Source organism: Galeopterus variegatus, unplaced genomic scaffold (assembly GCF_000696425.1).
Source record: "Galeopterus variegatus unplaced genomic scaffold, G_variegatus-3.0.2 Scaffold7953, whole genome shotgun sequence".
NCBI classification, from domain to species: Eukaryota; Metazoa; Chordata; class Mammalia; order Dermoptera; family Cynocephalidae; genus Galeopterus; species Galeopterus variegatus.
Window position 1 is genome coordinate 67,171 of NW_007734064.1, and position 10,666 is coordinate 77,836.

The following is a 10,666-nucleotide window of genomic DNA, read 5'->3' on the forward strand; positions in this document are numbered from 1 at the left end:
ATTGATATCGTATGCCGAAGTTATCCGAGTCGGAGGCCTGGGGCCGCTGCTCGCCCCCCCGCCGACCGCGGGCTGAGGCGGCTGGGCGCGGAGCCAGCCGAGGGCGGGAGGGCGTCTCTGCCGGGCCAGGCCCTGCGGTCCGCCGCTCCGGCCTCGCCTGTCAGCAAACTGTGGAGACAATACTTGTCGCCGTCGAAAACACGAAAGAGGCTCAAGGAAGGACGAAAATCAGCAGTAGCCCTGCTCCCTGGGAACCAGCCGGTTACGGGGCGTTTCCTTCTGGCCCGCGTTTCCCGTTAGCGCGGACCCGTGGGGCACGAAGTGCAGTACCTGGGCCGCTTTCTCTCGGTAACGCGCCGGCGCATTCCCCGCGGCGTTCAGTAGTCCTGCGCGTCCTTTCTGTCGGCCGCAGTACACTGCGTTTCTGTGCGCCACGATGACGCCCGCCGCCGTCCCCGCGCGTGCCACGGCCGTGACTGGATGCATGGAGTCCCTCCCTGATGGTGAACACACAGGTGGTTTTCAGGTTTTAGTTGTTACAAAAAGTAATTCGTTGAGCACGGTTCCGTCTGGCTTTTTGAGCGTGATTATTTCTTTAGAATGAGTCCCTCCTAAGGCTTATGGTATATATTGAGAAATGGCCCTCAGAAAAGTTACTCTCGTTTTTTCCCTCCAGTCAGCAGCATTTGGGAATTCCTGGCTCAAGGAGGTACGGAGTCAAAGACCTTCTTGGGCAGCTTTGCTGGAGGCCCCCGGTGCTTCACCAGGGGTCGGGCATCCGGTGTCCACACCTGTTAAACGAGTGGCCTGTCTTGTGGCTGGGCCTTAACTGGAGCTTTTTGCTGAAAAGGCAACTGTGAGCATCTTAGTAATTTTATTTATTTTTTTTAAAGGCTAGTCAAGGGAAGGAGTGGGACTGGAGAAAGAACAAAGAAATCTCTACTTGGTTGTGATCAGTTTGTGGTAAACACCACTGCACTGAGACCAACCTGTTTAGTAATTTTTAAACTGACTTAGGTTTAGCTTCCACAAATCACTGCGGTCCACTATGTTTAAACCTCAGTTGAGGCAAAATTCAGGCTGGAGTTAGATAAACAGTGGAAATGTTTTAATGTTTAACTCATGCTCTGAAATATGGGTACTGGATTACTTGGGAAGGGATTCTAAAAGATTATGCTGATGGCTAAGTCTTGAGATACTCAAAAAGCTTTCTTTGAAAACATTTAAAAAGTTTCAAGTGTGTGTCATCAACCTTATCAATGAAAATAAATGGAATTTGTTTTTCCATCTTTTTCATTTACATTTAAAAATCTGTGCAAAAATAGAGGGAATTCTTTTTTTTATATTTATTTTCCAGTTTGGTCACATAATCTTGAAAATTAAATGCATGTAAAATATGTTTTAAAATGACAGTGGAAAAATAAAAATAACAAAAAAATAACACACACACAAAATGACAGTGGATTAATTCCTTCCTCCTAAGTTTTAAACCAAATCCTTCATTTCTCCTGGTCTGGCAGGGCTAGGACCACATTCCTCTGAGGGTGCATTCTGCCCTATGCTGTTACAGAATATATCAGAATTTTATTCCTTTTTTTGGCTGAATAACTTTTGTTAATCCATTCTTATGTTAATGGGCATGTGCGTTGTCCTCCACCTTTTGGCTGTTGGGATAGTGCAGCAATAAACATTGGTGTACAAATATCCATTTGAATGCCTGCTTTCAGTACTTTGGGGTAATACCTAGGAATGGAATTGCTAGGTTATATGATAACCATATGTTTAGGTTTTTGAGAAACTGCCATACTGTTTTACATAGCAGTTGTACCATTTTACATTGCAAACTGTAAGGGTTCCAGTTTCTCCAAATCTATACCATCACTCATTATTTTCTGATTTTTTTGAAAAATAGCTCTCCTAGAAGGCGTGAAGTATCTTGTTGTGGTTTTGATTTGCATTTTCTCATGATTAGTGGTGTTTAGCATATTTTCATGTGTTTATTGACCATTCGTATGTCTTCTTTGGAGACATATCTGTATACGTCCTTTGCCCATTTTTTAATTGGGTTGTCTTCTTGTTGTTGAGTTATAGGGGTTCTTTATATGTTCTAGATATGAAACCCTTATCAGATATATGATTTCCAAATATTTTCTCTCATTCCACAAGTTTTCTTTTCAATTTATTGAAAATGTCTTTTTTTTTTTTTTTTTAAAAGATGACTGCTAAGGGGATCTAAACTCTTGGCTTGATGGTGTCAGCACCACGCTCTCCCAAGTGAGCTAACCGGCCATCCCTATATAGGGATCCAAACCTGTGGCTGTGGTGTTATCAGCACCACACTCTCCCAAGTGAGCCATGGGCCTGCCCTGAAAATGTCCTTTGATGCACAAAAATTTTAAATTTTGACAAAGTCCAATTTATCTATTTTTTTTCTTTGAAAGTGTCATATCTGAAAATCCATTGCCAAATTCAAGGTCATGAAAATTTACCCCTATGTTTTCTTCTACGAGTTTTGTGGGTTTAGCTCTTTTAATTAGATCATTAATCCACTTTGAGATAACTTTTGTATATGGTGTGAGGTAGGGATCCAGCTTCATTCTCTTGCATATGAAAATCTAGTTGTGCCCATACCATCTGTCAAAAAGGCTATTCTTTCCCCACTGAATACAGTTGGTGCCCTTATCAAAACTCAATTAGCCATAGATGTATGGGTTTATTTCTGAACTCTCAATTTATTCCATTGGCCTATATGTCTATCTTTATACCAGTATCACACTGTTTTGATTACTGTACCTTTGTAGTAAGTTTTGAAATTGGGAAGAGTACCTAGTTCTTATGTTGACTCAACACTAATTGAAATGAATAAATTCTTTAAGGATAGAGGCATATTCTTCAAATTCCTGACAGAACCTAGTACAGTGTCTTTTGATAGCAGGTTCAAATAAATGTTTGTTGAATGGAAAAATTAAAGTATGGACACTTATCATAAGAAAACTTTTGTTGTGAAGGTACACTTCCCCTTGAGAAAATAAATGGAGCACAGCCACTGCAAACCATACAAAACCATACAGAATGTTTTAAAACATCTATTTGACTTTGCAGTACTTTAAAAACACTTAGTGTGCATTTAACTATTTGTTGGATGAATGGATTATGTTTGCTCAAGCTGATATGACTTCGTGTAGACCATCCAGAGAAGTCACCAGTTATGAAGGAAGTTGGCTTTTTTGTCAGATATTCTCAAAATGAAAAATCAGTATATGGCCCAAAGTATTTTAAAGTCTGTTTAAATAAATATTGATCTCTGTGCTTTCGTGTCTATTGAGGTTTTAGAATAATCATTTTTATTCATATTCACTTTGTTTCAGCCCTGTAGCCTAAATCTCAATTTTATTTCAAGTTTCCCTAAAAGACTCACCAGTGGGCATATTTTTATGCACATTAGGTGAACTGACTAGTGTTTTAAAATTTTTTTCCCCTGATAGGAATAGCAAAAAACCAGATGTCGGTCTGTCAGTCAGTTGCATTTATGGCTGACTATAGTGTGTTCTACATGTGCCCCCTTCTTCTGAGCCAGAAGAGCAATTCCAATTAAATTTTTAAAGTGTGGAGATTGGGATGAAATATGTAAAGTCACAGAGGTCTCAAGACTATATTGAAACTTCTATGATAAGAGAAGCCCAAAAGCAGGAGGCAGATTTAATTTTGGACATTTTTCTTAAACATTAGATGGGATTTGTTGATGGGGATTACTCTTTATGGTGGGGTCAGGTGGAAGTTTTTCTTTATTTTGTGTGTATTATTGGGGTCCTCCACAGCCTTGTTAGAAATTTGGGTAGATAGTAAGAACCCAGGACTGGCAGTGGGGGGTGGCGTTTGGAAGGGTGTCTTTTTACCCTGATTTCCTCATAAGGAGGGAGAGAGGCTAGAATAGCTGATATCATTGTTTTTGTTTTCCAATGCTGAAAATTGTATGACTGTCTCATATTTTGGCTATGGTCTTACAGAACTCACTTTAATCCTTGCATAGAAAGCAGTTTTTTCAGTTAATCTCTGCCTTTGAAAATGGTACAAAATTTGAAGCATTGCAGCCTTTTATAAGCCAAATATGCTATTAAATCTCCCAGGAATAATCATAAAAATATTTTATAATTATTAATTCTTTATAAAAGGAATTTTTTAGTCTTTTGTTTAAAATATTGGATAACATGGACAAGAAAAATTGAAATACTACTAACTTTGTGTTAAAGCAGTCCTTAGTCAGGCCTATAGAAAAACAAGCAAAGAGTAACATTAATTTGTGAATTTGTGTTTAAGAAGAAACATTACAGTTTATGTGATGTGTGTTACAAACAGTTATATAAGTAGAAAACATATAATTATTTAAGTAGAATTGGATTGCTTCAAATTTTCCAGATAATTGCTTCAGTGCTTTCTCTGACCATTGTATATAATTCTCTCCTATAATGTATATTATCAATAATTGGAGAATGAAAATTGCTATTTTTTAATTGAAACATAATTGTACATATCTGTGGGGGAAAATTGTTATATATATATATATATTTTTTAAAAGATGACCGGTAAGGGGATCTTAACCCTTGACTTGGTGGTGTCAGCACCACGCTCACCCAGTGAGCAAACCGGTCATCCCTATATGGGATCCGAACCCGTGGCCTTGGTGTTATCAGCACCACACTCTCCCGAGTGAGCCACGGGCCGGCCCGAAAATTGTTATTTTTAAAATAGTCCATAAATAGTTGTTGAATCTACGAATGAATGTTGATAGTCTAGAGAAAAATTTTTTTAAAATGTGTTCTTGACGGGCCAGCCCATGGCTCACTTGGGAGAGTGTAGTGCTGATAACAACAAGGCCGCAGGTTCAGATCTCTATATAGGGATGGCCGGTTAGCTCACTTGGGAGAGCGTGGTGCTGACAACACCAAGTCTAGAGTTAAGATCCCCTTACCGGTCATCTTAAAAAAAAAAAAAATGTGGTCTTGATTTCTAACCTCCCTTCCAATTTGTTATGTTTTATACTTCTATATGAAAAGGTATTGCAATTTAAATGTACCATGCCATATCTTTGTGTGATTTAGTAATATATGAAGTTCCTTACAATACAAAACATTATAGTGCTTCCAGGTTTGAATGCTGTGTTACTGAACTTTCTAGAATCTAAAAGTTACAGAGCAAAATTTGAATAATATCCCTAACTGCACTCTGATTTACAAAGGATGCTTTATCAAAGTTTATATTATGCTGTTTGGCTTATTCTATTGCTGTGTATTCTTTTTATTTCTATAATTGCACAGTATCCTCTAGTTTCATAGTGGATATCCTAGGGCTTCTTGAGACTAGAAAAATTCACAAATTGGTATGGTTCTAACAAAAAAAGAGGGATTTATTTTAGGTATAAGTCTTTACCTAGTTTTTATTCTAAAATTCCTAGCTTTTCTTGTCCATTGGATTGCTTTTATGGGTGCTAATTTCTTCTTTAACATCTTTTTAACCATTTGTGGCTTCTGGCTGTTTTCAACCAGAGAGAGTTGGTAATCTCCCATTTTTAACAAGGAGAAAGCACCCTTGGTCATCTATATGGAAACGACACCTATAAAGGGAAGGGTTAACCTAAGGTAGGTCTTGGAGAAAAAAAAAAGTAGTTGAATTTATGATAGTAAGTAAATATCAGGGGTGCAACTGTTAATCTCAAAACTTCAACTGTGGAGGGTTTCCTATGTGTTCGAATATGTGTGTGCTTCTGATTTTAGTAAAACTTAATTAGCGCTGCAGCCCTGTTACTGTTTAGTACATTGCACAGTACTGGGTTCCAGTTCTGGCTTGGGCACTGCTGGGGACCTGAGCAAGCCACATAACATTTGTGGATTCATTATCAGCACTAGTAAATTAAAAGGGCTCAGGTAAGTAGGTAAATTAAGTTGGCTCTAAGCAAACCAATTTATCCCTGGCTGCTTGCTGCACAATCACCACTTCTTTGAAGTTACCAAACAAAAAAAAATTAAAAAGTTATATTCCACCATAATGTACTTTAGATTAGTTACCACCTGTAACATTGATGCTCCCAGAAGATGTCATGTTTATCTTGGAGTTTTATGTATTCCCCAATCCCACTGCTTCATACCCTTGGGGCTTCTGGTGCTTCAATTCGAGAAGAATGGAACAGAGGATCTCTTGAGTCTCCTGCAACTCTGATATGCTATAATATTTGAAATAATCTAGAGTTTATTCTCTAGGTTTAAGAAATTATATTTTTAAGAAATTATAAATCCATAACAGGGAAAAATATGGTTGATTTTCATGATTTAACTTCTTTCTTTGAAAACTAAAGATTGCAATTCTATTGTATGTAGAAGCTGTTTCATGAGAAACTGCATGCAATTTAAGAAATGGATTGCAAAGTAGAAAAACCCTTTGTAGATGTCACCTTCGTTGCTCTCATTCTTTCTTTGCTGCAATTCTGCTTTTTTCTTTCCTGCCTGCTAATTGGATTAAAGACTGTTTTGCCAACATGGCATCTGGAGATGACAGTCCTATCTTTGAAGATGATGAAAGGTAAATGTCTTGCATTGCAATAAAACTAGCCTTTGAGATTTTCAAGACTTTTAAGATCATTCAGAAGAGTCATTTATCCAGCTACTCTGTTAAAGGCACATTTTGTAAAATTGCAGAATGCATGTTTATGCTTTTTTATGATTTAGAGCAGGGGTAGTAAATACCTGGCAGCAAGGAGGGCCACCAGTAATGTGGCATCCTTTTTCATAGAACCTTGATGTGAGGTCTCCAAATCCTTCTCAGCACAAAGTTCTTGGCAACCACTTCAGAATGATGTAAAATCCATTTACTATCTCTGGTTTAGAGTATACAGAGGAGATTAGAATAAACAAAGAGGAAGATGCAGTTAAGACAGTAGGCTCTGAAGCCTGAGTCCTAGGTTTAAATCCTATCTCTGCCATTTAATGTCATTGTGACCTCAGGTAAACCCTTAGCCTCTCTGAGCTTCATCTGTAAAATAATGATGCTAATAGTACCCATTTCATGGTGAGGATTCTATGAGTTAATATATGTAAAGCTCTTAGAACAATGACTGACGTACAGTAAGCACTGAATAGCTGTTACTATGATTATTGCTGTAATAAATGTTACTTCTCTTAAAGCTAAATATATCAATATTGAAGTATTAAGTCATTCACATAGAACACATTATATATTTTATATAAAAATATTAATATCAAAAGTATACCTGTATGTTTAAATTGTGCCAGAAATTTTAGACAAACTAGAATCTTTTATTTTTAAAGTAAGATTTCCTGTAGTAATGCCAAGAATTACTATTTTTTATTACATTTAAAAATTATTTGGGGCCGGCCCGTGGCTCACTCGGGAGAGTGCGGTGCTGATAACACCAAGGCCCCGGGTTCGGATCCCACATAGGGATGGCCGGTTTGCTCACTGGCTGAGCGTGGTGCTGACAACACCAAGTCAAGGGTTAAGATCCCCTTACCGGTCAAGAAAAAAAAAGAAAAAAATTTTTTTTATCTCTATTATAGGTTATTTCTTCCATGACTGCTTTTTTTCCTCAGTCTTAGTATAATATATTACTACCCTTTTTAAAAAAACCAGTCCATACTCATTAATTTAAGTATGGAAGGTTTGTAGAGTTCTTGTTTTGGAGTGATTGGATCTGAAAAAGAAAAACCAAAATTAAATACTGCGCTTTTTAAATGAAGGGTTGAAGGGAGGAATAGAGGCTTTTTACTGACCTTCCCATGCACTGTACTGTAGCCTAGCCTAGAATTCTATCCAAGATAAACTGATAGATTCTTAATCCTATCAATATTAAGGTGACTTTGTTTGGAATTAATCGGACTATATACCCATATATAGTAATTGCATCTTAAAGGAAGAGTGAATAAGGGAGAAAATAGTTACATGGACTGTGAGTAGGATTTCTTAGGTGATATCACTTTAATACTTTGAAATTTTAGGGGTTTTAAAAATCTGGCATTTTCATCTTGGAAGTATTAATTGGTTATTTTATTACTGTTTTTGACACATTATAATTGCTTTATTTTATTTCTTTAGCCCTCCATACAGTCTGGAAAAAATGACAGATCTCGTAGCTGTTTGGGATGTTGCTTTAAGTGACGGAGTCCACAAGATTGAATTTGAACATGGGACGACAACAGGCAAACGAGTAGTATATGTAGATGGGAAGGTAGGAAAAAAACATGTTACTTTGTAAAATGTGGTATACAGAGGAGCCTGATTTTGTTAATGTAGCTTCTTCATATGTGAATTCAGGGCTTTTTTCTTATAATGATTATTGTTATGTTTTTAGCCTGTATCATTTTGCTGTATAAAACAAACTAATAATAGTTATAGAATCCATAGATTATAACACCTAATATTTAAACTTAAGATGCCTTTATTTTCTAAAACCTTGGCATCATGAATTGATATAAGTACATCTAAATGGCATTGCCATTTGGTCACTTTAATTACATTATTATTTCTAAAATTTTAAATTTTTCTTCCATTTGTGTGTTTTAAACTTTTATATTTTGGCTGCGCTCGCCACACGCCATGTTTTAAACTTTTATATTTTATTACTTAGGAAGAGATAAGAAAAGAATGGATGTTCAAATTAGTGGGTGTTTTAAACTTTTATATTTTGGCTGCGCTCGCCACACGCCCTCCGCTCTCGCCGACTTTTCCCCAGCTCCGCGCGTCCCGGCTGGACGTTGAGCCTCGGGAGCCGGAGCGGGGCAAGCCAGGCAAAGAAACCTTTTGTGTTGGAGCTGCAAAGACAAAAGCAACCATAAATATAGATGCTGTCACTGGTTTTGCTTATGAATATACTCTGGAAATTAATGGGAAAAGTCTCAAGAAGTATATGGAGAACAGATCAAAAACCACCAATACTTGGGTATTACACTTGGATGGTGAGGACTATAGAGTTGTTTTGGGTAAGTCAGTGCCATTTCTACAGAATTTATTTGCTTTTTATGATTGCTTTTTAATTAGTTCCTCTAACTATCCCGACCTTTTATGAGAGCATTGAATAGGAGAGGGGGTGTAAGTGCAGGTGTATTTCTAATGTGTCCTGTGTGAATGAAGTATTCACTTAACTCATTGTTTTATATGTAAGATATCATAGAGCCAGGTTTTTATAGTGATGGAGTTGAGGATTATAAATTTAGGTTAAAAAAAAAAGTAATATTGATGTAGACATTTGTTATTATTTGGTATTTCTCTTTATAAGTATGTCTTATAGGCAGTTGGAAATTTGAGATAGGTTTAGGACTACATCAGTTCAAAATCATCAAAGTTAAAGTCCAGATAAAGTAGATTTTTTTAAAAAGTAACCTTTTCTTTCTCTTGGTTATTCCTAGTATTTCCTGCTTCTCATATCACTAAGTTAAGGCTGTTTCGATCATCACATTAATTCATTGATTGATTTATTTAGATAATATTTATTGAATACGTACAAAATGCCAGTTAGTGTGCCAGGCACTGAGAATGTATAGACAAAGAAACCTTGTCTACATCTTTAAAGAACCCACGTCTAGTTGGATGCTAGAAAATACCTTTTTTTTTAAGAATGAAAAATGTTTATCAAATAAGTACACATAGTTTAAAAAGAAGCCAAAAACTCCTGTATAGCTTTTTTATTTATTTATTTTTATAAGCTGAGTGGTAAGGGGATCTTAACCCTTGACTTGGTGTTGTCAGCACCACGCTCTCCCAAGTGAGCCACAGGCCAGCCCAAAGCTTATTTATTAAAGAAACTGGATCAGTTCATCGTTAAGAGTTTCCTATGGTCTGAATTTTTCTGATTGCATACCTGTGATGCTTCTCTGTTTTCTACATTGCCTGTAAATTGGGAGTCGACTCTGAAGAATTAATCAAATTTATGTTTAATTTTTTTCCTGGCAAAACTACATAATAGTTTGCTATATCAGGAAGCATGCAGTATTTATTTGTCATTCTTTTTTTTTTTTTTTCCTTTTTGTCTTTTTTACTGACCGGTAACGGGATCGCAACCCTCGGTGTCGCGCCCGTACCGGGGACCGGCAACGGGATCACAACCCTTGGTGTTGCGTCCGCACCGCGCTCAGCCAGTGAGCGGGAACTGGTCTCCACATCGGATCCGAACCCTCGGCAGGAGCGCCGCCGCACTCCCAAGCGGCGCACTCTCCAGTGCGCCACCAGGCCGGCCCATGTCACTCTTTTTTTGATGTTGGCAAGCATTAATGCCTAGTGCCTAGATTCTTTAACTCATAAGTGGTTGCCAAATAGTGATACTCTGGTTCTATCATTCCTTGTTTATTAGCCAGAATACTTCTTTAATTAGAGCCTTCCTGTTGTCTACTGTTTGGTTACACATGGTACATTTTGTGTAGAAAATGCAGGATGACTGCTTTCCCTTTATTCACCAGCTTTCAAAATATTGTATTGTCTTATCTTCGTCTACAAGTGATCATTTAGGTTTTTTAAATCATTATTAACTCATGGATTTAAATAACTTGATGTGTTTCAATGCATTAGTTATTTTTATTGATGCTCAAATTGTCCCATTTTTGGTCATTAGTTGCTGAGTCCTGTTGACATACCCTCAGTAGACTTTGATGGCTTCCTTGCTATA

At 37.3% G+C, this 10,666-nt stretch overlaps 1 protein-coding gene across 5 annotated transcripts in view; it reads left to right on the top strand.

The window, feature by feature from the left end:
- FAIM (Fas apoptotic inhibitory molecule) overlaps positions 1-10,666 on the top strand; it is a 25,067-nt gene that overhangs the window by 1,741 nt on the left and 12,660 nt on the right. The window contains exons 1-5 of one of the 5 annotated variants that reach the window (XM_008592468.1): positions 388-515; positions 6,516-6,573; positions 8,104-8,236; positions 8,636-8,672; positions 8,796-8,987. In XM_008592468.1, the coding sequence (XP_008590690.1) occupies positions 437-515; positions 6,516-6,573; positions 8,104-8,236; positions 8,636-8,672; positions 8,796-8,987 (499 nt within the window). In that variant the 5' untranslated portion in view covers positions 388-436. Of the gene's footprint in view, positions 1-387; positions 516-702; positions 857-6,515; positions 6,574-8,103; positions 8,237-8,635; positions 8,673-8,795; positions 8,988-10,666 lie in introns of those variants that run through there. The other 4 variants (XM_008592469.1, XM_008592471.1, XM_008592472.1 and 1 more) reach the window with 4 other exon arrangements.